Source organism: Strix uralensis, chromosome 3 (assembly GCF_047716275.1).
Source record: "Strix uralensis isolate ZFMK-TIS-50842 chromosome 3, bStrUra1, whole genome shotgun sequence".
Classification (NCBI taxonomy): Eukaryota; Metazoa; Chordata; class Aves; order Strigiformes; family Strigidae; genus Strix; species Strix uralensis.
This window is the reverse complement of record NC_133974.1, coordinates 117,510,091-117,537,024: the sequence shown is the minus strand read 5'-3', so window position 1 is coordinate 117,537,024 and position 26,934 is coordinate 117,510,091. Positions and strand designations below refer to the sequence as shown.

At 51.2% G+C, this 26,934-nt stretch overlaps 1 protein-coding gene and 1 pseudogene across 10 annotated transcripts in view; one reads left to right on the top strand and one right to left on the bottom strand.

Annotated features, from left to right (window-relative positions):
* LOC141941419 (cullin-9-like) overlaps positions 1-16,637 on the top strand; it is a 34,020-nt gene extending 17,383 nt beyond the window's left edge. For 4 of the 10 annotated variants that reach the window (XM_074864122.1, XM_074864123.1, XM_074864117.1 and 1 more), the window contains 23 exons: positions 137-232; positions 321-496; positions 974-1,107; positions 1,187-1,363; positions 1,622-1,737; positions 2,178-2,360; positions 2,721-2,878; positions 3,189-3,399; positions 3,505-3,924; positions 4,103-4,220; positions 4,604-4,806; positions 4,887-5,146; positions 5,224-5,587; positions 5,903-6,043; positions 10,162-10,326; positions 10,416-10,579; positions 11,485-11,578; positions 11,786-11,860; positions 12,356-12,466; positions 13,787-13,904; positions 14,283-14,416; positions 14,610-14,701; positions 15,648-16,637. In XM_074864122.1, the coding sequence (XP_074720223.1) occupies positions 137-232; positions 321-496; positions 974-1,107; positions 1,187-1,363; positions 1,622-1,737; positions 2,178-2,360; positions 2,721-2,878; positions 3,189-3,399; positions 3,505-3,924; positions 4,103-4,220; positions 4,604-4,806; positions 4,887-5,146; positions 5,224-5,587; positions 5,903-6,043; positions 10,162-10,326; positions 10,416-10,579; positions 11,485-11,578; positions 11,786-11,860; positions 12,356-12,466; positions 13,787-13,904; positions 14,283-14,416; positions 14,610-14,701; positions 15,648-15,846 (3,909 nt within the window). In that variant the 3' untranslated portion in view covers positions 15,847-16,637. Of the gene's footprint in view, positions 1-136; positions 233-320; positions 497-973; positions 1,108-1,186; positions 1,364-1,621; positions 1,738-2,177; positions 2,361-2,720; positions 2,879-3,188; positions 3,400-3,504; positions 3,925-4,102; positions 4,221-4,603; positions 4,807-4,886; positions 5,147-5,223; positions 5,588-5,902; positions 6,044-10,161; positions 10,327-10,415; positions 10,580-11,411; positions 11,579-11,785; positions 11,861-11,885; positions 12,188-12,355; positions 12,467-13,786; positions 13,905-14,282; positions 14,417-14,609; positions 14,702-15,647 lie in introns of those variants that run through there. The other 6 variants (XM_074864119.1, XM_074864118.1, XM_074864120.1 and 3 more) reach the window with 6 other exon arrangements.
* Positions 16,638-24,111: 7,474 nt separating this feature from the next.
* Positions 24,112-25,478, bottom strand: LOC141941418 (NADH-ubiquinone oxidoreductase chain 2-like; annotated as a pseudogene).
* Positions 25,479-26,934: the final 1,456 nt, after the last annotated feature.

The following is a 26,934-nucleotide window of genomic DNA, read 5'->3' as shown; positions in this document are numbered from 1 at the left end:
GGGGGGTGCCCTGTGGCTGCGTAGGGGCTGCTGGGGAGGCGAGAGGCACCGGCTTTATCGGGGGGTGGCCAGGGGAGCGTGCGGGGTGGTTGGCGCTCGCTGCCTGGCGTGCTGAGGGCTCGCTGTCTGGCTGCAGGTGACCATCCTGCCCTCGGACAGCAGAGTGATCCTGCTGGAGAACATGACCCGCTTCTGGCCCGTCATCCAGATCCGGGTGAAGCGGTGCCAGCAGGTAGGGGAGCAGGGGGCGGGGCCGGGGAGTCGGCAGCGTGGGGCGTCGGGGCCGTGCCTGTGGAGCTGAGGGTCACGCTGTCCCGCAGGGCGGCATTGACACGCGGGTACGTGGCATCGAGGTGCTGGGTCCCAAGCCCACGTTCTGGCCCATCTTCAAGGAGCAGCTGTGCCGGCGGACGTTTCTCTCCTGCACTGCTCAGGCTCACGCCTGGTGCCAGGAGATCTGCCGGGACCGGGGGCAACTGCTGCAGCTCTTTGGCAGGTGAGCTGTCTCCTGGCTGCGCTGTCACATCCCCAGCGTCCCAGAGCCTGGGGGCACGGTGCTGGCAGCCGGTGAGGGGACTGCAGGGCTGGGAGAGGAGCAGCCGTGTGCCCTGCCTGGACAGGGAGGGGCCCTGGCTCCTCCCTGGCCACCGATGGTCCCAGAGGGCCAGGGCCACCTTGGGGTCCCCCAGGTTTAAGCTGGGCACAGGGGCTGGTGCATCCTGACCAGGCAGAGGTGGGATCTCGTGGGTGCAGGCACTGCCCAGCCCCCCAGTTTGGCGGGGGCCGCGAGGGCCCCAAGACCCAGCACGGGCAGCGAGGGGGCCCTGGCTGCTGGGGGCAAGCGGGGCTGCTGAGCTGTCATGCCTGGCAAGGGGCAGGGCAGGGAGCGACCGCTGTGCTCTGCTTTCCCACGTCCGCCCCAGCCGTCGGCAGGTGCCCGGCAGTGCCATATGCTGCTCGGTCGCTGTTGCAGGCTGAACCGGGCGCTGCGGCACGAGCAGGGCTTCGCTGACCGCTTCCTTCCTGATGACGAGGCAGCCCGGGCCTTGGGCAGGACCTGCTGGGAGGCCCTGGTGACCCCCTTGGTGCAGAGCATCACCAGCCCAGGTACCCTGCGCTCTCCCGGGCCAGTCGGCGCCGTGCCCCAGGCTGAGGCACCCCGCTCTGAGCCTGGCTGGCCTCGCAGACCCCCAAGGCGTCAGCCCCCTGGCCTGGCTGCTGAGCGAGTACCTGGAGCGCGTGGAGCTGCCGCGTCACGCCCCGAGCCACGGCACTGCCTTTGGTTCCCGTGTGCGGCGCCTGACCCAGCTCCTGGTGCACGTGGACCCCGGCAGCCCCGAGCCAGAGGAGGCAAGGGCAGCTGGTGAGCAAGGGGCTGCCCGCCGGTGGGAATGGGACTGGGTCGGGGGTGGTTCAGAGCACCAGGCCGTGGCCGTGGGGATGCGCTGGGGAGCTCTGGGGACTGCCCGGTGGTGCCTGAGCCGGGGAGGGCTCGTGGCCGTGCCCCCCCAGTGGCATCTCCTCTGCTCGGTGCCCCGCAGGCAGAGGGGGAGGCTGCTGTGGGTCAGGGTGCAGGGCCTGCCCACGGAGCTGCACTGAGCCCGGGGCTGTCCCTTGGCAGGCAGGAAGGAGGGGAAGAACAAGGAGGTGCCGACCAGGGCTGCGAAGGTGGCAGTGGAGAAGCCGAGCGGCCTGTGGGGCATCTCACGGTGCTGGCGTGGCGTGGTGCAGCAGCAGGTAGAGCTGGGAGGGCTGGCTGTGGGGGCCAGGGAGGGCGCGTGGGACCCTGCCCGGGGTGGGTGTAGGGGGGAGCGGGGCCTGACAGTGCACAGGGAGGGTGCGGGGCTGTACCTGGCCTCCGTGGCATGGAGGGGTGTGGGGACAGCCCTGCCGCACTTGCCACCCTGGCAGGGCTCAAGTGCCAGCCGAGGTGTTGGGCTACTTCTTTCCTACCGGGCAGCTGCTGGGCTTCTGTCCCGCCCCTCAGCCCCTGCCCAGCCCTCGGGGCTGCGCTCTCGGCTCTCCACCAGCTGTCAGTAGTCGGCGAGGACGCTGGGGCCTCTTGTCGGCCCCTGGGCGGTTGGTGGTGGCAGAGTGAATCAGGGGCGGCGGACGTTCCCACGGGACAGGGGCACGTCCCGTGTTGGGACTCACCGCTCTCATGGCGCGTCCCGCAGGTGTGGCGGTTCCTGGAGGCGGCGGGGCAGGCGCCGGACCTCGTGGAGCGATACTGCAGGCTGTACCAGCGCCTGCGCGGTGCCACGGAGGAGCTCTTTGGGCAGCGGGCCGCCTTCGTGCTGGCTCTGGGCCAGGGCTTCGCGGGGGCTTTGCTGCAGCTCCCCTTCCTTGCTGCCCTGCACGTGAGTCAAGGCAGTGGGGCACCAGTGCCGGGGCCCCGCTGGCCCCGGGCCCAGGCTGGGGAGGCGGCCCCGGCCCGCGGCACCGGGATGAGCTCCGGCTGGGCGCTGTCCTGGCCCCCAGCGAGCCCCGGAGCCCGGCCCTGTGGTCGCCCTGGATGGTGCCCAATGATGGGTGTGCGGCGCTTGGCACGGCACGGCCCCAGCCCCGGTGCGCTCCTGCCTCGGGCTGGTGCCTGGGCACCCTCAGCCCCTGCCCGAGAGCCCCAGGGTTTCCTGGCTGCTCCCTCTGGGACATTCACCTGGCCCGGCCCTGCGGCCACCCGGCGAGCCCCCGCCGCAGCCAGCCCTGTCTCTCCGCAGGTGAGCGAGCAGTTTGCCCGCTACCTTGACGGGCAGGTCCAGGAGCTCCACGGGACTGCGGGCAGTGCAGAGCCGCTGCAGCGGCTGCAGCAGATCCTGGAGCCCTTCGTCGTCTTCAGTGGCCTGGAGCTCGCCCACACCTTCGAGCACTTCTACCGGTGAGGGGTGTCATGTCTCCACGGGCCAGAGGGCCTGGCGTGGCAGGGGAGGCACGGGCGGTGCTGGGCCGGGCCTGACCTGACAGCGGTGCTCCTGCTTTGCTTTTCCCGGTGGCTCGGGCATGTGGAGGGAAGGGCCGAGAGGGCCCGTGGGTGCTGCCCGTCTGCGGAGGCACGTTCCCTGCTGGTGATGGGGCGGGGAGGCACCGCGGGGGGAGGCCAGAGCCGGGGCTGTCTCTGTCTGCCGGCGGGTGGCCGATGGCCACGGGGCTCAGGCCGGCCCCTGACCCGACGCTGGCGGCTGTGGCAGGCACTACCTGGGCGACCGGCTCCTGGCACAAGGGCCGTCTTGGCTGGAGGGAGCCGTCGTGGAGCAGATTGGGCTGTGCTTCCCCAGCCGCTTCCCCCAAGAGATGCTGAGCAACTTGGCTGAGTCAGAGGAGCTGCAGCGGCAGTTTTACCTCTTCCAGCTGCAGGAGCAGGACAGGCGGCTGCTGGAGCTGGATGTGGGCCTGGACGAGGTGAGAGCGCTGCTGGGGGGATGGGGGGGAGGCTGGGGGCTGCCCCCCCTTCCTCACAGGGGTCCTGGGGACTGTCCTGAGCCGCCCTCGCATCCATGTGCCCAGGCAGGAGGGACGGCCTCGGTGGCAGATGTGCCAGAGGTGAAGGTGCTGGCCCTGTCCCCGCGCTGCTGGCCCGTTTCCCCGTTCTGCTACATGGATGAACCCAGGAGGTTTTTCTCGGTGGCGCTGAGCTCCCCTCTGGACGAGTTTGCTGACTTCTGCCGGCAGAGTGAGTGTGGTGGCAGCGGGCGCGGGTCTCAGCAGGGAGTGCTGGGGCGTGCTGGGAGTGCCCGGCAGGGCTGGCCCCCGGCCCTGGTGCTGACGCTGGCTCTGGTAGGCCAGAGCCAGCAGGGCTGGGGGTGCACAAAGCCACGGCGGTTGCAGTGGACGTGGCTGGGCCACGCTGAGCTGCATTTTGGCGACTGCGTCCTCCACGTGTCCACGCTGCAGATGTACATCCTGCTGCGCTTCAACAGCGCCGAGGTAGGAGCCGGGGCCGCGGTGGGCTGAGGGAGGCCGCGGGTGCTGGAGCGCGGCAGGGCTGTGCCCTCCCTTCCGGCGGGGTCTCGGGCGGTGTTTGGGGCACAGGCCCCCCCTCGTTTGGCTGGGCCTGCAGCTGGCGGGTCTGGGCCGGCTGTTCCCCTCCCGCGCCCTCCCGCAGGAGGTGGCTGTGGAGGCCCTGCTGCAGGCTACGGGGCTCCCTGCTGAGCTGCTGCACCACGCGCTGACGCCGCTGACCCAGGGCGAGGGCGTCCTGGTGCGGAACTGCGCGCTGGGAGGTGAGCGTGGGGCTGGGGCACCCCGGGGAGGTGCTGGTCTGAGCCCCGAGTGGGTGCTGGGGTAGGGGGGTGTGAGCTTGTAGGGGAAGCGAGGGGCCTGGAGTGAGTCTGTCGGAGCTCGGGGCGTGGGTCTGCGTGTGGAGCATCTGCGAGGCCCCGCGTGGGGCTGGGGGTGGCGCGTGGGGCTGGGGCATGGGTCAGCGTGGGGGGTTGGGGACCAGGGCCAGGGGTTGCGAGTGCAGCTGCTGCTCGGGGCCATGTGTAGGGGGGGAGGACAGGGCCAATGCCTGTGCAGGCAGGGTTGGGTCCGGCAGCCACACGTGTGTCCTGGGGCTCCTTCAGGGCCCAGCTCAGGGCTTGGCTGACCCTGGGTCGGGTGCCAGCTCCAGGTGCGCTGCGGCTGAACCAGGCGGCCCTGGCCCGTGCCTCTGGCCGCCACCTGAGGCTGCTGCCCCGGCAGAGGTACCTCCGGGCAGAGAGGGCTGAGGTCAGCGCCCTGGAAAGGAAGAGGAACGTCCTCTGCTGCCTCATCACCCGCATCCTCAAGGTGGAGAAGCAGCTCCACACTGACAACCTGGTGTTTAGGGTACGAAGGGCTTGAGGGGTAGAGAGGGGCTGCCTGGGCGCTGCGCTGCACTGCAGTGTGGGGCTCCCTTGGTGCTGTAGGTGATTGATGCCTGTCAGAAGGGCGAGTTGGGGCCAGGGCTGCAGTTCCTGAGCTTCTGCTGCCACAGCGTGGATGTGCTGTCCTGTGTCCTGCACCTGCTGAACCAGGGCTATCTCCGGCGCCAGGAAGAGAGGCCTCATGTCTTGGAATACATCTCTGCTGAACCCACAACACCTCCTGGGGGCCAGGCACAGATGGTTTTCTGGAACAGGTCACCAGAGGCATCTCCGGATGAGGACAGTGTAGACTGCCTGCATTGGTAGGGATGCATGTCACCAGGTGTGGAGGGGTGTGCATCTCCACCCTGTATGGACATGACACATTTCTCCATATCAGGTTGAACCCTGGCATAGGCAGGGCGGAGGAGTTTCTCCTGGCAGCGCTGCAGGTGCCAATGGGGCACACACTTAGTCCAGAGGAGGCGAAGCTGCTCATGAACCAGACAGTACAGCAGGTCCAGGTTACTCTGAGCATCCCAGAAGATGTTGCTCGGCACCTCCTCATGCACTGCAGGTGGAATGTGGATTTCCTGATCCAGTGCTACGTGGAGAACCGTGAGACCCTGCTCATCTCCTCGGGGCTGCAAGTGCAGGATGCCGAGCCTGCCCTGAGCCCAGGAACCCATTGCCCAGTCTGTGTGAACCAGCTATGTCCCACTGAGAAGGCACCAACCCTCTGTTGCATGCACTACTGCTGCAAGGTGAAGGTCCTGGGGTCTTTGGCTTCTGTAACTTTGTAGGGAATTCCTTCTGCCTAGTTGGAGCAGCTGTTCTTTGTCTGAAGCTGTTCAGGTGATTTTCACAGAGCTCATATGTTCTCTTTTCTCAGCTCCCTTGTTTATTGTGATCTTTCAGTTCCTGATTAGTCTGTTCCTGCTTTTGTGTTTTTGAGTACCTATCCAGGGTTTGTGGTGGTTTTGTGCACTTTCTGCTGAGGGGGGTGGGCTTCCAGGGTCACATGACCCAGGTGGTGCAGCTCCTGTTTAGCTCTGATCTCTCCTCTTCTGCCTTCACAGCCATGTTGGAATGAGTATCTCACGACTCGCATTGAACAGAACATGGTTGTCAACTGCACCTGTCCCATATCCGAGTGCCGTGCACAGCCAACTACAGCCTTCATTTGTTCCATTGTTTCCTCCAAGGACATTATAGCCAAGGTGAAGTAGGAGAGGTGCTTACTGGGTGTTGAAGCTCTGTTTCATTTTGGTCAGCACTAGCAGATAATCTTGCTGTTGCTTTTCCCCTTTCCATTATTAAGACTGGCAGTGTGATAATTGAGGCAGACCAGATTTCTGCCCAGTGGTGTCTGTTGTCACAGATCATGGTCAATATCAGCTATTCAGGAAAGCATAACATCAGCAGAAAAGCACAGTGATACTTCCTCTAAATGTGTCTCCAGCAAACAACATTTCAGGTGCATCCTTAGTTGAGGACCAGGTGAGAGCTTTGGTAGCAGCTCGTGACAAATATCCTCTGCTGGTGTGCTGGAAGCAGTTGTAAAATCTAGGACAAATGAAGAGAAAACATTTGAAGAATTTCATTTTATTGCTGCATCAGTGACCCCAACATCATTTCTCTTCCATTAGTCTCTGTCTTTGAGCACCTCCAGCTTTTTGTGAAGATGACAGAAGTTACCACATCACACTTAATCTCTTTTAAGTCTGTGTGGATCTACAGACATCTCTAGACTAGGCTTCCTGAGCTCTGCTCACCTTAGTCCTCAGTCAGCAGGGGGTAGCAGAAGCTGCCTGTTCTGAGGCAGAAGCTACTTTCCTCCCTATTCTTTCAGTTTTTAGTTATTACTAGAGCTGAATGCCTGCCCCACCAGAGCTGTGGCTGTCACATGACAGACTGTTGTTAATTGCTGGACAGAACAGGTGTCTCATCTGTTTTCCACTGCTCTGTTACTTGACAGGTCTCCACCAGCAATTGCTTTTCCAAAAATATTCTTCTCCTATTCCAGCTCGTTGCTGTCATTATGATCCTGTGGGAACATTCATAAGGAGAAATAAACAGTAGTCATAAAGGCTGCTCTATTTTATAATTTTTCTTTAAGATTGCATACTGGCAACCAGAATGGTCAAGACTACAGAAAAACATTTCCTTCAATGTATCTTTTGTATCTTGTTTTCTAGAAGTGCTTGGAGAGTTAGTGCATGTATCTGGACAGTTCTTACTGGCTTTGCAAATCCTGTAGTCGTGCCTGTCTGAGAGCAGGGTTTAATATCCTGTTGCTATGGCTATTTTATAAAAAAAAAAAAAAAATTATTGCAGGTCAACATAAATTGCAGCCACTTTTAACAAGTTGCTCTGCTCTCACAAATGTTACCTGTTTCCTTTTACCTGTTACCTGTTTCCCTTTTTGCTCAGTAAGTGGTATGGCTGGAGTGTTAATACCTTGTGCAAAGTCACACATACAGTCACAGAATAATTTAGGTTGCAATAATCTGTGAAGCTCTCTGATTCAACCCTGTATTCAAAATAACCAGATTATTGTGTGAAGATCTAACACTGAAGTTAAAACGTACTGCTGCAGGTTCAGTCTGCTCTGCATCTTGTGTTTAGGTAGCTCTAGGCAGTGGTAAGATCCCCCTCTGTTGCCTTTTCCTCATGCTGAACAAACCCACCTCTCTCAACCTCCCCTCATACATTCTGTGCTTCAGCCCCTGACTGTCTTGATGGTTTATGAACGACATTTTCTCTAATCTGTTAATGTCTGTCTTGTACTTGGAAGCCCAAACTGTTCCCGGTATCCAATTTGTCACCAGTGCTAAATAGCTTTGAGAAATCCCTTCCCTTGCCTGCTGGCTGCACTCTTGATGATACAAGAGTAAGTTTAAACTTTTATTGCTTGTATTTCTACAAAACATAAACCCTGTCATGTTTCTGAAAGAGGTTTTCTCTCAACCTTGTTTCTCTCAAGTTCTTTGAGAGGCTGTTTTCAGAGGTGGTCTTCCATTCTGCCCCCAGGGATTCTTTGCTGGGAATTGTGCCATAGGCTCCCTACTTGGATTAACTCCAGTGTGTACAGAGGTTCCTCTAAGATCTTGATCAGTGTCATGTGGTACTTGGCAACTTCTTGATTGAACCTGTTTAGTTTTCTTCCCAGACCTTTATTGGACACTTGTTCCCTCTCTTTTTAGGCTTCTTGTGAGCACCTCTTTCTCATACGGTTCCAGTAGGAATCCTAGATCAACTTCAGCAGTTGCATCTCTGTCTCCTCCTCAGGATAGAGCAAAACCCCAAACATCAGACGTGAAATTCATCCTCTGTGAAGGCTGTGATTTGGTGCTGTCTGCTGACTCAAGTACCTGTTTATCTCTCTGTGTACTGGTGTCTGGGCAGAAATGGTCCCACAGCCTATCAACAGGATGACAACAGATATAGATGTAGATTCTCTAAGAAGAATGAAGTGGATTTGAGACTTTGCCTCCACCAGGCATGTTGCCATGACACAGGCTGACATCCTTGCAGCCTGTCAGCACACACTCTCTGGTTTCAGTTGCTTGAACAAGAAGGAATAAATGAGAGAGAGAAATGAATGAGAGCCCTGTCTGAGCCCTTCGGTGCTCTCTAGTGCTTGTTGTGACCAGTATTGTTCTTTCTGTGCCTGCTGGCTCTCCTAGTGCAGCTCTCCAGGTATGCAAAAAAATCCTTGCAGGAGGACTCTTTGATTACAGGATTTCTTCTGAACTTCCTCTAGCTTTGCATATGTTTGCAGAGTCCTTGCCCTATAGTAACTGAGCATAGAAAACTAAGCTACTCTGTGTGGTATGATTGCATCCCTGGGTCCCTATCCTACTTATCTATTGATAACCAATTTGCCTGTCCTCTGCAGTAATGTCTAGAGGGTGTGGGCAAAGCGAGTCTCCTTCCCCTTTGCACATCATGTAAATAAGCAAAACTCTGCAGAGGAAGTTAAAATCAGAAAAAGTTAAAGAGCGCCTGATAGCTTTCTGTGGCGAGATGATTGGCTTGGTGGATGAGGGGAGATGTTGTTTATCTTTGCTTTAGTAAGGCTTTCTACACCATCGTCCACAACATCCTCACAGAATAAACCTGATGAAGTACAAACTGGATGAGTGGACAGTGCAATGGCCTGCTGAGCTTCAAGGGTTATGATCAGTGGCAGAAAGTTCAGCTGGAGGCCAGTCACTGGCGTAACCCAGAGGTTGAAGCAATGTAACTGAGGTTAACATTGTTTAACAACTTCGTTGATGACCTGAATGATGGGACCAAGTGCATCCTCAGCAAATTTATAGATGATCAACAGTTGGGAGGACTGCTCGATGCTCCAGATGGTTGTGCTGCTGTTCAGAGGGACCTCAACAGGCTAGAGAGCTTAGCAAACAATATCAGCAAGTTCAATGAAGGGAAATGCCAAGTCCTGCCGTTGGGGTGGAATAACCCAATACAGCAGTATGTGCCAGGGGCCAACCATCTGGAAAGCAGCCCTGCAAGAAAAAAAAATGGGATTGTCATAGACAACAAGTTGAACATAAGCCATCAGTGTGCTTTCGTGGCTAAGAAGGTCCACTAGCATCTTACATTGAATTAGGGAGAGCATTGACAGCAGGTTGAGGGAGGTGATCCTTCCCCTGTACCCAGTGCTGGTGAGATGACATCTGGCATACTATGTCCGTCTTTGAGCTCACTAGTACAAGACTGGGGAGAATCCAGCAAAAGGCCACAATGAAGATTTAGGTTTTGGAACACCTCTAGGAGAAGCTAAGAGAGCTGGGTTTGTTTAGCCTGGAGAAGAGAAGGCTCAGGGGTGGATCTTATCAACACATGTAAATACACAAATGGGATTAAGGAGCCAGATTCTTCTTGGTGATACCCAGTGAAAGGATAAGAGGCAGTGGACATTAATTTAAATGCAAGGAATTCCACATAAGAAAACTTTTTTTTTTTTGAACAGTAAGGGTAATGGGACATTGGAACAGGTTGAGCAGAGAGGATTGTAGACTCTATTCTTGGGTGTGCTCAAAACCCAACTGGACATGGTCCTGAGCAACCCTGCTTTGAGCTGGAGGAGTTGGACTAGTTTTTATCTCCAGAAGTGCCTTCCAACCTTAGCTGTTCTGTGATTATATGAAACAGCATCCAGATATGACATGAGCAGGAGGGAATTTACACAAAGAGAATGAAAGAATAAACTAATTTAGTGCTGTTTTGTTGTGAGATGTAGAGCCCAGAGGCACCAGACCCCACTTGTGAGGCCTAACCTTGCAGCTTCTCTGCCTTAAATCTCCTTCCTGGCTTCTTATTACAGTATGAAAAAGCCCTCCTCAGAGTCTATGTTGAGTGTTGCTCCAACCTGACATGGTGCACCAATCCTCAGGGCTGCGATCAGATTCTCCTTAAGGATGGACTTGGCTATGGGGCAGCCTGTTCCAAGTGCTCCTGGATATCCTGTTTCAACTGCAACTTCCCAGAGGTGAGGCTGAGCTGAGTCATGGGTAATACTCTCTTGGGTTTGGCACGCACCATTCTGCTTTTGTGTGGTTGACTGACTCTCTCTTTCAGGCCCATTATCCTGCCAGCTGCAGCCATATGTCTCAGTGGGTGGACGATGATGGGTACTATGAGGGAATGACAAGTGAAGCCCAGAGCAAACATCTGGCTAAACTCATTTCGAAGCACTGCCCAAGCTGCCAGGCTCAAATAGAGAAAAATGAGGGGTGCCTGCAGTGAGTATCCATTTTTGTTTGCTACTGGAGACAGGAGAAGGCAAAGACACAGTTAGGTCCATTGTGCTTCTCTTTTTTTGGCTGTGGAGTAAAAATTACAGCAGGTCTGTTTTATAGTTTCAGAATAATAAGTGATTGCTTTTAATTCCTAGGTAAAGCAAAATGTTCCCCAGCATTCAGAGTTAAATTCACTGATAGCTCTGTAGGAGAACCAAAACTCATTTTACGGTACCTTTTTATAGCACACACTTGTCTGCTCTCAGAATCCCCTATAAACATATAAAAGTGCAGGTTAGGGGAGTGGATAGCTCAGCACCATTTTCTCTTGGATGCTCACCTATTCCTGTAACTTTAAGCAATTTTCTTTTAACTGCCCCTTTTGAATTGTCTTGGATCTCTGGCAGCTTTTTACATGATTGGGAAGTTCATTCCAGCTTTGAAGCCAGGGCTTAAGAGTTGCCATTTATTTCTTTCTTGCACTGGCAGAGCCCTTAGTGCCCAGCTGTGATTTGTCCCCACATGTTGTGTGTGGCCCTAGGGCTGTGCAGTGCCTTTCTGCACTGTGGAGTGCTGCATTACTGGGGGAAGAGGTGAGGTGCTCATGCAGATCTTGCTCCAAACTGGAATGCTTAGTTTACCCTTCGATTACTTGGTAAGTTGGTACTGTGAGACCAGAATTCCAGTTTACCCAGCTCATTTTTGGAGACACAATGACAGATTTTAAGCATCATCTGCTTCCAGCAAAGGCTTTAAAAAAAGCCACGTGCAGGGAGGTGCATAGTACTGAGTGAATGGGAGTGACTGGGTCACACATTCCAGCCCTGTCATCTAGGGGAGCACTGGGAGGAACTGTCTGCAAGTGGCTGTTAAGACTGAGTGATTCCCGTTGTTCTTCTGTCATGCAGTATGACATGTGCAAAGTGTAATCATGGCTTCTGTTGGCGTTGCCTCAAACCCTGGAGGCCAACTCACAAGGATTATTACAACTGCTCTGCTATGGTGAGTAGTTTGCTATATGCTTGTGTTCAGATGCACCTAGCTCTCCGAAGAGTCTGAGGATGTCCACTTGTGCCCTTTACTCTGGACTTTGTACGCTTGCCAGTAATATTGATCGTATTGTCAAAGTCTGCATGTGTGGTAGCCATTTCCAGACAACCCTGGTACTTGAGGGAAATTGCTACAGGTTACTTCTGCCTTTCCTTTCAGGTGAGTAAAGCAGCTTGGCAGGAGAAGCGTTTCCAGGATTACAATGAGAGATGCACCTTTCATCATCGTGCAAGGGTAAGGCCTCCTCTTTCCTTTGCAGATGCTGACTCTGTTGTCTTAGCCCCGGTGAGCAGGACAGTTCCTGTTGTGTCTCAGTGTATTTCATGTGAAGTTGAGAATTGGGCTTTGGATCCAGGTGGGGATGCCTGGTCATTTCACCCTTGCTCTGATGCAAGGGGTAGTTCTTGGCCTGCTTTCTTCTATCAAGTCTGTTGTGGAAACCGAGCACCTAACTTGTGTTTACGTGCTCAGACTGATGCAGTATTTGGAAGCAATGGTGACTGAAGGCTGAACCCTGTCTAGAGCTGAGATACTGTAAAAGGTTGAAGTGATGGCACAGTAAAGATGTCATAGCTGGATGCAGTAAGTGCTCTCCTGCTGCCTGCATCTTCTGGAATGGCCCTTCAGGATGCTTACCAATTATCTGTGGGGAAGGTGCGATTTTATTTTTTTTTTTGGATCTTGTGGAGCTTGACATCGACTTTTTTTTTCCTCCTTTGATTATTGCAGGAATTTGCCATGAGTCTGAGGAACAGGGTTTCTTCCATCAGTGAGATGCCAAAAATTAGGACTTTGACCTTTGTTCTTGATGCCTGCAAAGTGCTAGAGCAGGCACGGAAGGTAAGGCTGGATAACAGACTTGCTGAGGTTTAGGCCTAATTCAGTTGGTGTGTTTTATGCCTTTCTTAAAGTGAGGAGATGCTAACCTTGCTCTGCTCCAAACAAGGTGAGACAGAAAAAGCTTGAGGGGAGGAATAGCATCAGGACGGGGGAAGAGCTCATGTCTGCCTTTCCCTGCTCTCACTCTGAGGTGGGCTCTGTCTTCAGTGTTCATCACAGTCAGGTTGTAGGATTTGGAGCTTAGCTCAAGTTGACACCATGGAATCAGCACAAGGATCTATATTTAGTGTTTTCATATACTGGGTTTGGTCCATTCCAATTTGAAATGCCCCAGTGACGGTACTTACCTTTTGAAAGCTCTCCTTGGTGCTGTGTTATAATCAGGAAGTCCCTCTTGATGCTCATGTTATGATTTTCCTTTCTTAACTTCATTTCATGAGCCGCAGGTGTTTTGGGAGCACTGAGTTACCCACTGCCTAGCCACATTATGAAGGATTTGCAGTGCAGCCACTGGATGTGTGCAATAAGCCTGTGACAGTGTAGGCCTGCAATGTCTTCTGTCCCCTGAAACACAGGAAGGAGATGGGAATTGCCTTTGCAGTACTGGCTTTGCAATATATACCTTGTTTGCACAGGCAGATTTGATTTTGAGAGAGACGTGGAACAAGGGTGTATGTCCCTGTCTTGTCTCTTCAGTATGGTAGCCCCTGTGTTTGCCAGGATACGTATCACTGTTGCTTGCTGCTGCTGGCTTTTCTGACCCTTTTCTTTAAATGGAAACGGTGGTCTTGTTTCCTGCTGAGTGCCTGGATGGCTTTAGGGGTCATTTATTCATAACAGGAGTTTGTCAGTTGTTGAAATGCCTTTGTCATGGGCTCTTGGTGCTGTATAGCACCATGCCTCCTTCCCTTTGGGCTCAGTTCTCTCAGTTCAGGGCCACTTGAATCTAGGGCGGCTCAGCAACGTGTAGATTCTGTGTGCTGGTTCTTTTGACGCTCTGCCTGCTGGTCAGTCATGCTTGTTATGCATTTACAGTCTGTGTTCTTGTGATGGTTCGCAGATGGGAACAATCAGTTACTTCAGACTTCGGTACAAAATAATTACATGTTCATTTCCAATCCTACGAGTAGCTCTAGGTAGCCTGGCACTGCTGTCACTTGGCATAATGGTTCACTGGGCTGTTGCCACAGACTAGAAGCACTGCCAGGCTTATCTCAGCCACTGATACGTAATGAAATCTGGAAAGATGTGATGCCACTCTCTTCTTGCCCACTCTGAAGCTGAAGGAGGATGTTTACAGTGTGATCTGTACTGCTGCAGGTGCTGGCCTACTCCTGTGTGTACAGCTACTATAACCAGGACACTGAGAGCATGGATGTTGTGGAACAGCAGACTGAGAGCCTAGAGCTGCACACTAATGCTCTGCAGATCCTTCTGGGTAAGTCCCGCAGCCTCTCAAAGTAGAGACTAGCATTCCCAGCTGTCTGGTTCAAAGGGTGGCAGCTCTGGTTCAAAGGGAGCAATAGCATACACACCAGCACCCAGCTGGTCTCTCTCACTTTTCCCAGCCCATTTTTGCCTTCTTGATGTCATTTCTGGGAAGTCCACTGAAGCAGTTTGGCTGCTGGTGGAGATTGATGCAGCAAGGAACAACATGTTCCCTTCTGAAAGAGGAGTGTATGTGCACAGGAGACCTAAGTAGCTGTGACTGCTTCATAATTGGAGCCAAGGGATTGCTTCATAATCAGAGCCAAGGGACTTGGTCTGTGCTTAGGAGTGTGGGAAGCAGCGTGACTTTGTTGGCTTTAAATTGCAGAGGAAACCCTGCTGCAGTATCAGGACCTGGCCTCTTCTCTTCAGCTCCTGAAAGCAGAACATTTCAGTGCTGGTTTGGAGTTGGTACATCAGATCAAGGAGCGTCTCTTTGCAATTCTCTGGTACTCCACACAGGTGAAGTCCACATGCCCTTTGGCTGACTATCTTGCTCTGTTCTAGTTTGATCTTGGGCAAACCTAGAAGGGGGCTTGATCAGCTGAGGGGATAGACTCTGTGCTGTGTGTATGTAGGGAAGGGGTTTGCAGCGTAAAAAACACCCCAAATCGCATATTGTCTCTCTCTTCTGGCTGCTCTTCTGTGCTAGCAGGATTTCCATGTTGGACTCCAGACTCTGACAGATCCTGGTCAGAGAAAGGTGAAACTCTCCAATGTGCCTACTTCAGCCCCTGCCTTTATAGGGTGAGTTTTCCTAGCAGGGTGACAGGGAAGGGTGCGTGAGTGCAGACAAAAAGCAGGTGACCAGAGTTTTCTGCTGTGCTCGCTGACATACAGAAGAGTTAATAACACATACTCATTACTTGCATTCTGTGTTGCGGTCTGAGGTAAATGTAAGTGACACAGAGGTGTAGGGAGACCAGCAAAAGCTCCACTTGGTCAAGAAAATGCCGTCACTGGCTTACCTGGTTATATAAGTTGCTCTCCCTGGACGCTCTTGAGTTTCTGTAGAGTGTCACACTCTTTCTTCAAAGTTGTATCTGAGGTCTAGGAGGTGTCTATGTGAGAGAAGCAAGAATAAGAACATACATGGGGGGAGATGGAAGGGCCTGACATTTATTTTAAGAAGGGAATGGAGAAGAGGTGACACAGCTGTAAAGTGTTGAGAGCTGAAATGGATGGTTTGTTGTTTCTCTGCCTAGAGTACTGAGCTGGCAGATGTTAAGTATGGAAGGTGATGAGTTTGAAACAGGGTCTATTCCTGTAAGACACACTGTTTAAGCCAAGAAACTGCTATCCCAGTGTGACCAATCCCCCCTGACAGCTGCTGTATTTCCAGGAGCTGAACAGGGTGCTGAGTGTTGCAAGAAAGAATGACAACTGAGTCAAGAGACACTGTTTCAGAGCAGGGTTTCTGCTCTTGGGATGAGGCTGAGACAGCAGAGCTGGTGGCAGACTGCAGCTTGTTGGCCCAGTCACAGGTGTCTCTCTGACACAGCCCTGTGCTGCATGCATGGATAAGGCCATTTAATCACCTTCTCTGAGGTGCATCTGCATGGCTGCTGTGTCCCTGAGGCATGGCTTTGGAGGGGGATGCTGAGGTGATGGTAATAGGGAGGACGAGGGTGGTGTGAGGCTGAGTTGTGGTTGCACAACCAGGGCTCTGCTCTGATGTTCTCCTCCTCAATAGGCCAAAACGTACCATCTCGTGTGACTCCCCCAACACAGACGAAGGTGGCAAAGAGGCTGAAGATGAGGAGTATGAACCTCAGTGGCAGGAAGACTATGATGACGATGATGACCTTGATGAAGACAACTTTCTGTTTGATGATGAGTCGGATAACCTTGACTGTGATTCCTACTTTGATGATGATGATGCCTATGACTAGAAGTGGGCTGTCACCCAGCCTGGCAGCCTGGACCTCTGCCTCTGCTCTGTCTTGACCAGTTTGTATTAATTTCTTTCCTCAAAGACAGTGAGGAGCTCTCAGGCAGAATGAAGAGATGTTTCCTCTGGGGGCTACTTGCTCAGTGACTCTCCTTTAATATGCAGAAACATCGCTCTGGACAGATGGGCTGTGTTACTGTGGCCGCCTCTCAGAAAGACATCTCCTCGCCTTTCTTCCTTGTCTCCATTTCTGCCCATAGGTATCTAATTGAGTTAGAAAGTCACAGTCCAGCTGCAAAGTGAGGGCTACTTGCCTCATGTTGAAGGACTGTTTGGTGTCCTTGGGCATGCTCTCCCCAAGGGTTGGGCACAGGTGAGCGTGGTGCGTGTCCTAACATGGCACTGTCTAATCCAGCCAGTGTCTAGAAATACTGTAAAGTGACATGTTTACACTCAAGTCAAAGCCTTCCATCTGGAGCTGGTGGGATTCTCTCCAGAGTCACAGATGGATGTGGTTCAGTGCGTTCCTCTCGTTGAAAGGGGCAGCTTTTTTGCTGTTTGTTGGAGTTGTCTTCTCTGCTATGGAGCAGGATGGGCTGCGATGCCTGGCACAAGTTTGCAGGGCTGTTTTTAAGTGTATAAATGTATGTGCGCACACACACACATGAAATAGATATAGAGATATATATGTGCAGAAGTTGTTGAGATAATACTTTATCTTTCCAAAAAAGGAAAACCCTGAGGAACAAGGGTTGAAAAAAGTTCTGTTTAAAAAAAAAAAGTTTTCTTCGAGCACAAGCCTCCTGGTTGTCTATGTGGAACGTGGTTGTGAAGGGAGAGCAGGACATGCTCAGGTGAGGAGGATGTGACCTGAATGTCCTCATCCCAGGAGTCATTTGTGAAATATGTGTGGGTTTGGGATCCTCACCCAGGCCACGCGGTCATCCCTGCAAAGTGGCTTTTCCTTCCTGGGCAGTTAGAGAACAGTAAGAGGTATGGGAAAGAGGGCAGGGGACCAGGCCAGAGTGATGGGGCTGGTGTTTCTGGGAGCAGGTGCAAGACAGAATGCCTGTATATTGATGAAGATGGTAACATCTGGTGCCCTGCAGAAGGCAGATGTGGGACTGCTGTGAGGTGATTGGGAGGTTTGTGGGATTGTTTTGGAGATACAGGGCTCTTCTCAGGCCTAAGGTATCATCTGGAAGGGATGTGGGGTGGTTAGGGGGATGCTGGGCAGGGGACAACTGCCAGGGGCAGACCAGGGCAAGAGGACTGGTTTTTCCAGTACCCCCCACCCCCTTGCTCCCAGTCCTGCACAGTCCCAGAATCTGTCATGGTGGAAGTCCCAACCCTGCTCCCGCTATGTGGCAAAGGGGTTCCCTGCCCCACAACCAGAGACAGACACCTCTCTGGGCCCTTTCCTCAGGGCCACTATGGGTAGAGATGTGGTGGGGAGGCCTAGACATCCTCATCTTTCCCAGGGTGACCAGTCCTTGCAGGAACAGCCTCAATTCCCCAGGTTGTTGCAGGACAGAGCAGAGCATCCTGAATGCCCGAGCTCCTTGTGTGGAGACTCATCCAGTGCCTCCTGGATGCCTGCTTAAAAAAGAAGGATTATGCGGCCCTGCTTTCATGGACGATATTTATACTGAAAATCAAGATCAAGCCTTGATCTTCTGCTCTGCAGGAGGTTTCTGAGCTCGCCTTTGGACACCTGTGTTACAGTTTGACAGGTGTACTGCCCCAGTCAAACTCCCCACCTAATACTGTCCCTGAAGCAGGTTGTGCCAGGCACTTTGGGGCTCACCCCCAACACACATCTCGCTGGGTAAGTGGAAAAAACGATCGGTTGTATTTCACTGGCAACTGGACCGTGGTCTTGAGTTGCATAACTGCAGATGCAGGGCCTCCCATTTATGCTACACCTCTGATGTCTCCTCGCAGCACCAGACTAGAGTCATGTTCAACAGCATCTTCTTTCCCTGCTGATTCCTTCAAGCCTATTCTCTTGGCTGTGGTTTCACTGTATAGGAAGCAGGGACAGTGGGAATCTCATTCATCCATTCATGCACATCACTAATTGGATGGATGGTGAGGCACTTGGATACTTATTGATCACACATAAATTTTCCGGGCTATGTAAGGTTACCTCTCCACCTGGGTACATCTGGTTGATTTTGTTGGCAGATATGATTATGCAGCGTGATTACCAAGTTCCCTTCTATTTCCTACCTACTATCCCTTCTACCTCCGTTACTTCTGATGAGCATCCATTTCCCTAGATCATGACAACCCGTAAATGTAATTTATTTACAGTCAAATGAGTTTGCACTGGCAAAGATATGTACAATATCTACAGCTGTGCTACCTGCCCACTTTCCACCTCCTCCTGTGTTCCTTCCACCTCCTCCCCTCCCTTTCTTCCCCACAATTTTCCTTTCACCCAGCTCCCCTTCTTCACCTGGTGTGGGTCTGCAGCCTTGAGGGCTCACCCAGGAGTCCACTGCAGATCTGTGCCCATCTACTGGGGGACTGGCAGCATACATATGTGTATGTGTATTTCCCACTAACAATTCTTCATCCTGATCAGCCAATGAGAGAAACAGGATGAGGCTGTTGGTGCTACTTGTTTTTGTGTGAATAGTGTTTCTGTATTATTTATACTCCTGTTTTATACTTGTCTGTGTGCCTACGTGGAGTACTACTGGTTGGACTTGGGGGTGTGGAGCTGCAGCAGCCTTGTCTCTCTTGGGCTATCAGATGTGGCTTCACCTAACAGACAGAAGGTAGAAGCAAGGGCAGACTACTTGTGAGGTTTACAAAGACACTCTCCACAAGGGAGTTATGAAAGTCAAAGCTCACTTTTCACTGGTAAGGCTTCCCAGGTCCCTAAGCCTCCTAGCAGAGTCTGTAGGAGTGAAGCAGTACCCACAGTAGTGGAAGATAAAATTAGGGGCCACTCAAGTCCATTAGACATTGCATTAAGTCGATGGAACCAGATGAGATGCATCCCAGAGTACTGAAAGGGCTGGCAGATGCCATGAGGCTGCTCTTCATCATCCTTAAAAAGTTGTGGTGATCAGGAGATGCTCCCACTGACTGGAAAAAGGCAGACAGCATTGTCAAGAAGGACAATCCAGGAAACAAGAGGCCAGTCAGCCTCACCTCAGTCCTTGGGAAAGATACAGAACTGCATATTGGCTGATGACACCATAAAGCAGATAGTTGGTCAAGAAGGTATTGAGAATTAATTTAGAAAGTTGTGGGTTGCTCCAGGAGGAAGGGAAGAGAAAGTTCTATAAATTTGGGACCCAAAAGCACTCGTGGTGAGTCCAGAAGCAGTTTGTGGTGAGACCCTAGTCTCAGAATGGAAGAGTTCTGCTCCAAATGCCATCTTTGAGACCTAATGACTGGAGGAAGGAAGAATTTTTGCATTGGACTAGGTTGCCCTGTCAGAGCCATGGAATTGCCAACTTTGAAAAAGACAAAATTAGTAACAACTGGAGTGAATGTTATAGGGGCATTCCCCACAAGAAGCTCATTAATTCCTTACCATTAAGAGTGAGTGTCTATCCCACAAGGAAGCTTCTAGCATGGGTATTAGTGGGTATTGCCCTGCAGATCAGGAAGCCAGGATCAGAACTCATAATAAACAGTGTGTTCTACTGGCTGAAAAACTCGAAAGGATTGGCAAGATTCTAACAAGCCACTCCTAAGAGATCACCAAAATGATCCTTCAGGGATCCCTGCGCAGAGGACAGTGTTACATAATCCCAGGCACCGAAGCATCCAGCATCAAGTCCAATCACGTGCTGGTGGGGCTGGGGGATGCCTGCCCATCAGACCGTGCTGGGATACTGCAAGCCTCGGGGGTCACAGTCCCAAGGATACATAGCCACGTGCAAAGCAGGGTGCCCTGGCCTGTTGTAGCAGCAGGACTTAGGGACCCTCCCACAAAACACTATGCCCAGCACTGGTGTACTGGCGGGGCACTTAGGCTGTTGAAAATGCCACCTCCCTTGGGAAGGAAGTTAGGGTTAGGGTGAAGCAGTTATTTACAGTTTGGGTTAGGGATTAGGCTTACAGTTTGGTTTAGGATTAGTGTAAGGGTTAGGTTGCAATTAGGGTTAGGATCAAGGTTAGTGTTGTGGTTAAGGTACTACTAGCGTTAGGGTTTGGGTTTAAGAGTTCGGGGCCTTAGGTTTAGGCTTATGGCCATTAGGATTAGTGTTAAGGTTAGAGTGAAGTTGTGGGGGTGGATGAAGAAGAATACACGAGAACTCAACAGATGAACTTGTGGTTCCAAGACTGGTGCTACCATCAGGGCTTCGGATTTTTTAATCATGATTGGTATACAGGATGCCAGACCTTCTGGCATTAGATGGGATGCACCTGTCCTAGAGGGGGAAAAAGATCTTGGGGCAGGAGTTCGCTGGGCTCATTGACAGAGCTTTAAACTAGATTTGAAGGGGGAAGGGGGCAAAACATCAGCCCATCTGAAGTGCATGTATACCAGTGCACACAGCATGGGTAACAAACAGGAGGAGCTTGAAGCCATGATGAAACAGGAAAATTATGATGTAGTGACTATATTACAGAAACACGGTGGGATGTCTCCCATGACTGGAGTGCGCCTGTTGATGGCTACAAGCTCTTTAGGAGGGACAGACAAGGAAGGAGAGGTGGTGAGGTGGCGCTGTATGTTAGGGACTGTTATGACTGCTTTGAGTACAAGTGTAGTGAAAACAGGGTGGAGTGTCTTTGCGTTAGAATCAGGGGGAAGGCCAACAGGGCAGATGTTGTAGTGGAAGTCTACTATAGGCCACCCAACCAGGACAGGGAGGTGGATGAAATATTCTATAGGCATTTAGGAGAAATCTCACGATCGCTTGCCCTTGTTCTTGTGGGAGACTTTAACTTCCCAGACATCTGCTGGAAATACAACACAGCAGAACGGGACCAGTCCCGGAGATTCCTGGAATGTGTGGGAGACAACTTCCTGAGGCAGCTGGTGAGTGAACCGACCAGAGAAGGTGCCCTGCTGGATCTCCTTTGTGGACAGAGAAGGACTGGTAGACGATGTGGTGGCTGGAGGCCGACTAGGGCACAGAGGTCATGAAATAATAGAGTTCTCTATTCTTAGAGAGGCCAGGAGAGGGGGCAGCAGAACTGACACCCTGGACTTCCAAAGGGCTGACTTTGTCTTGTTTAGGCACCTGCTTGACAGGATCCCTTGGGAGATGATCCTGAAGGCTATAGGGGTCCAGGAACGCTGGGCACGCTTTAAGAAGGAAGTGTTAATGGCTCAGGAGCAGGCTGTCCCCAGGTGCTGTAAGAGAAGCTAGTGACAGAGAAGACCACCCTGGCTAAACAGGGAGCTTTGGCTGCAACTCAGGGAGAAAAGGAGAGTTTACTGCTTTTTGGAAGAAGGAGCTAACCACTCACAGTGATTACAAAGAGACTGTGAGGCTATGCAGGGCGAAAATCAGGAGGTCTAAAGCCCAGCTGGAAATTAATCTGGCTTCAGCAATCAAGGACAACAAGAAATGTTTCTGTGTCAGCAGCAGAAGAAAGACCAGGGAGAGCCTCAATCCCCTGCTAGATGCAGGAGGAAACATGGCAATGAGTGATGAGGAAAAGGCTGAGGTGCTTAATGCCCCAGTCTTTAATAACAAGACTAGTTGTACTGAGGGAATCCAGCCTCCTCAGCCAGAAGACAGAGACTGGGAGAACGACCCCCCCGCAATCCAGGAGGAGATAGTCAGTGACCTACTGCATCACATAGACACACACAAGTCTATGGGACCGGATGGGATACACCCGAGGGTGCTGAAGGAGCTGGCTGGGGTGCTTGCCAAGCCGCTTTCCAGCATTTACCAGCAGTCCTGGCTGACCGGGGAGGTCCCGACAGATTGGAAATTGGTCAATGTGACGCCCATATATAAGAAGGGTTGGAAAGATGATCCGGGAAATTCCAGGCCTGTCAGCTTGACCGGTGCCTGGGAAGCTGATGGAGCAGCTCATCCAGAGTACCATCATACAACACATGCGGGACAACCAGATGATCAGGCCCAGTCAGCATGGGTTTATGAAAGGCAGGTCCTGCTTGACAAACCTGATCTCCTTCTACGACAGGGTGACCTGCTTATTGGATGAGGGAAAGGCTGTGCATGTAGTTTACCTTGACTCTAGTAAGGCCTTTGACACTGTCTCACACAGCATTCTCCTGGCGAAACTGGCTGCTCGAGGCTTGGATGGGCACACGCTTTGCTGGGTAAAAAACTGGCTGGATGGCCGGGCCCAAAGAGTTGTGGGGAACGGAGTTAAATCTGGTTGGCGGCCGGTCACGAGTGGTGTCCCCCAGGGCTCGGTTTTGGGGCCACTCCTGTTTAACATCTTTATTGATGATCTAGACGAGGGGATCGAGTGCACCCTCAGTAAGTTTGCAGATGACACCAAGTTGGGTGGGAGTGTTGATCTGTTCGAGGGTAGGGAGGCTCTGCAGAGAGACCTGGACAGGCTGGAGCGATGGGCTGAGGCCAACTGTAGGAGTTTCAATAAGGCCAAATGCCGGGTGCTGCACTTGGGCCACAACAACCCCCAGCAGCGCTACAGGCTTGGGGAGGAGTGGCTGGAGAGCTACCAGTCAGAGAGGGACCTGGGGGTGTTGATTGACAGCCGGCTGAACATGAGCCAGCAGTGTGCCCAGGTGGCCAAGAAGGCCAATGGCATCCTGGCTTGTATCAGCAATAGCGTGGCCAGCAGGGACAGGGAAGGGATCTTACCCCTGTACTCGGCACTGGTGAGGCTGCACCTTGATGACTGGGTTCAGTTTTGGGCCCCTCACTGCAAAAAGGACATTGAATGACTCGAGCGTGTCCAGAGAAGGGCAACGAAGCTGGTGAAGGGTCTGGAGCACATGTCGTACGAGGAGCGGCTGAGGGAACTGGGGTTGTTTAGTCTGGAGAAGAGGAGGCTGAGGGGAGACCTCATTGCCCTCTACAGCTACCTGAAAGGAGGTTGCAGAGAGCTGGGGATGAGTCTCTTTAACCAAGTAATGAGTGATAGGCCAAGAGGTGATGGCCTCAAGTTGCACCAGGGAAGGTTTAGACTGGATATTAAGAAGCATTTCTTTCCAGAATGGGTTCTTAGGCATTGGAATGGGCTGCCCAGAGAGGTGGTGGAGTCCCCATCCCTGGAGGTGTTTAAGAGCTGGGTTGGCATAGTGCTGAGGGATATGGTGTAGTTGGGAACAGTCAGTGTGAGGTTAATGGTTGGACTGGATGATCTTCAAGGTCTTTTCCAACCTAGACGATTCTGTGATTCTGTGAAGTTAAGTGGTAAGGCTTAGTGTTATGGTTTGTGTTAGGGTGATCCATCACCTTCACCCAGATCCTAACCCTAGCTAGAGCCCAGGTCCAAAACAGACACCTGTCAGCAGGGCCTCACACAGAAAGTGGCCAGTACTGATAGCTTTTGTGAGCCCTCACCTTCCCTTTGTAGTCCCTTCATGTATGGTTTAGTTTAGGGATCATTAGGGTTAGCAAATAGGCTTAGGGTTATGGTTAGGATTTAATGTTTAGGGTTTGTGTTATCCCTCACCCTCACCTGGACACTAACCCCAGACAGAGCTAGATCCAAACCGGACACTTGCAACCTAGGTTTAGGGTTAGGTGGTAGGGTTAGTGTTGTGGTTTGAACTCAGCCAGTAGCCAGTCGCCACGTGGCCAGTTGTTTACTTCCCCGCCCCCCTCCCTGGTGAAATAGGGGAGGGACAAAAGAAGAAATTTGTAGGTTGAATAAAAAAAAAAAAGTTAGTAATAGTAACAAAAACAACAGTAACAATAGTAAGTCCAAAATGGGTAAAATGCAGCAGTGGCTCACCGAGCAGCGACCAGTACCCAGCAGTGATCCGACCGCACCAGAAAATTCCGCCACAGCGACCCGGAAACAAAAAAAAAAACCAGGGCGTGAGGGAGCACGCATCCACCTATACACTGAGCATGATTTCACATGATATGGAATACTCCAATGATCGATCTGGACCTGGCCCTCTAGCTGTGCTCCCTCTCAGCCCAAGGAAAGTTAACTCCATCCTGGCTGAAACCAGGACAGTTAGGATTAGGTTTACAGTTATTTTGGTTAAATTTAGGATTAAACTAAGGTTTAGGGTTAGGTTTAAGGTGAGGGTTTAGTGGTAAGGGTTAGGGTTATAATTTCTTTTAGGGTTCAGGGGTGTTAGAGTTACCTTTAGGGTTGGGGTTATTAGCATTAGAGGTTAGGGCTAGGGTAACTGTTCACAGGGTTAGGGTTAGGTGGTAGGATTAGGTTTGCAGTCATTTTGGTTAAAGTTTAGGGTTAGGGTAAGAGTTAGGGTTAGGTTTAAGGCGGAAGGTTAGGGTTATGGCTATTATGGTTGGTGTGAGGGTTAAGGTTAGAGTTAAGATTAGTTCTAAAGTTAGGGTTATAGTTTCAGTTAGAATTAGGGATTAGGTGTTAGGATTAGGTTTAAATGTTTGTCTTAAGGATATGAATACAGTCATTAGGGTTAATGTTACCATATGGTTAGGCTTAGGGATAGGGTTGGAGTTTCAATTGTTAGAATTAGGGTTTAGGGGTTATGGTCATTAAGGCAAGGATTAGGGTCTTTTCTGGTTAGAATTTTTGTTAGTGATAAGATTAGATTTACAGTTAGTTTGTTGGGGTTTTTTTTTTTTTTGGTGGGGTATAGTCTAAGTGTGATTGTTGAGTAGTATGTGAGGTGAAGGTAGAAGAACAATCCTACTACTGAGAGTATGGCAATGACTGTGGCTGTTGTCATTTCGTGTTTATTAAGTTCTTTGATGATAAGTCATTTAGGCAGGAAGCCTGTTGGAGGAAGTTCTGCTAGGAACAGTAAGGAGGAATATTAAGGTTACATTTAGTATGTTGTTTTTTTTTTTCTTCATGAGGTCATTGATAGTTTTAGAACTTTGGTTGTGTTGAGGGCGAGAAATATTGTGGCAGTTATTAGGAAGTATAAGTAGAAAGTTAGTAGGGGGAATTTGGGATGATAGATAATAATTATGGCTATTCAGCCTAAAGGGGAGGTGGATGAGAAGGCTAAGATTTTTTGAATTTGTGTTTGCTTTAGTCCTATTCAGCCTCCTAGGACTGCTAAGGAAATGTCTATGATGGTTAATAATGTTGGGTTGAGTGACTTAGGAAGAGAATGGGAGGGGCAGAATTTAATTACTGTTGATAGTAGTAGAGCAGCGATTAGGGATGAGCCTTTGAAGTACTTCTGGGAATTGGCAATGGAATGGCACTAGTACTAGTTTGTTTGCAATTGCTGTTGTCAGTAGGAGGCAGGATGTTGGGTGGCTTAGTTGGGTAATGACTCATTGGCCTGTGGCTCAAGCATTGGTTATGCTTGAAAAAAATGACTGATGCTGAGGTGGCCACTTGTACGAGGAAGTATTTGCTTGCAACTTCAAGGGCTTGTGGGAGGTGGGATTTCGAGATGAGGGGCATGATATTGAGGGTGTTAATTTCCAATCCTGTCCAGGTTGTGATTCAGTGGTTGCTTGAAATTGTAATGGTTGTTACTAGGAGTAAGGTTAGGGAGAAGATTAATTTTGTATGTGGGTTCATTAGTAGGGGAAGGGGTTAAACCATCATTTTTATATATAGCTTTTTAGCTGACCCTACTAGAAAATAATATAGTGGAAGTATGGAGAGTTTTGAGCTCTTCTGTCTAGGTTTGAGTTCTATTTTTCTAAATCTTTCTTAGGAAAGGAGAGGGCTGGTATAGCTCTATGTTCACCTTACTATAGTGATCCTTTATATTCAGGCACATTTCCTGGAGGAGTGAGGCAGGCCTGCATAGCAGGTTGGTATGCTGGCGTGTCAAAGGCTAATGTCAGGAGCAGGAACTTTCTTCAGAGGTGTATGAGTTGCTTGTAGCACAGTCATGGCCAGGAAGTGCAAATTCATAAGAAGCCTGAGGAAAGGAGCAGGACTTTTGTAGCCAAGGCCTCTTGGAAAGAGTTTGGAGGGGGCGGTTTAACGAACTTGTGTTTAGAAATAGGATAGTAATTAGTGTACTTATCAGTATGATATTTGCATATTAAGCTAGGAAGAACAGGGTGACTGGTTCTGCAGCATACTCTATATTGAAGCTTGATGGTAGCTTGGATTTGCCATGCAAATAAGCTCCTTAATGAATAGTTTTACTCTGCTACTGGCTGTAATAATCCAAAGAAGGGGCCTACAGTGTTCAGGCCTTTTCAGGCTTGTATGTAATTTAGGATTTTTTTTTGTTGTTGTTGTACTAATGTTAAGAAGGCTACAGCAATTAGAATTGGGGTAGCATAGGATAGGGATATGATAAAATATTTTAAAAAGTAGAGGGTCAGGTCATGAGTAGATGTGGTGGGGAAAGAGGGGCTCTAGGGAGAAGATCTGAGAGGATTTGAACCTCTGGGTAAAGGGCTTAAGCCTTTTGCATTTGCTGAGTGCTGCCGCACTAGCAGTCCTTTTCTAGGACAGGGGATGGTGTGGGTGTTCTCTTGGTAGTTCAGTTGAGTTCGTTACTTAGAGGGCGGCATGCTTGTACTATTGGCCCCACGTTTCCTGTCTTTTTGTACTGGGGAAAGTTCATTATAGATAGAAAACGACCTGGATTGCTCCAGTCTGAACCCAACTCACGTGGGATGTGAATCATTGAACAAATGAACCCTTAATAGCAGCTGCACCTTTAGGACCTTTGAGGTCATAAACTTCCTTGTCTGTATGGGCTCTTGGAGGAGATTGCCCTGTTATTCCTGAGTAACTTGGTCCATTGGTGACCTCTATTGGGTCTGGTTTAGTATTTTGAGGGGTTGCTCTTGGTTAAGAGGTGTGGTCTTACTGTTGGAGGATTTGTTTTCCTCCAAGGTCGCCCCAACCAAAAAAAGGCAGGCCAGCATTTTGGGATGGGGCAGGGGATCGTGAACAGGGTGAGCTTGAGTTGGTGTGTAGTGGCTGCTGATTTTTAGGTTCCAGAGGGTCTTCTCATCTTATCTTAGTCTGCTTTTCCTCATCTTATTCCTGCTTTTGCAGGGGAAGA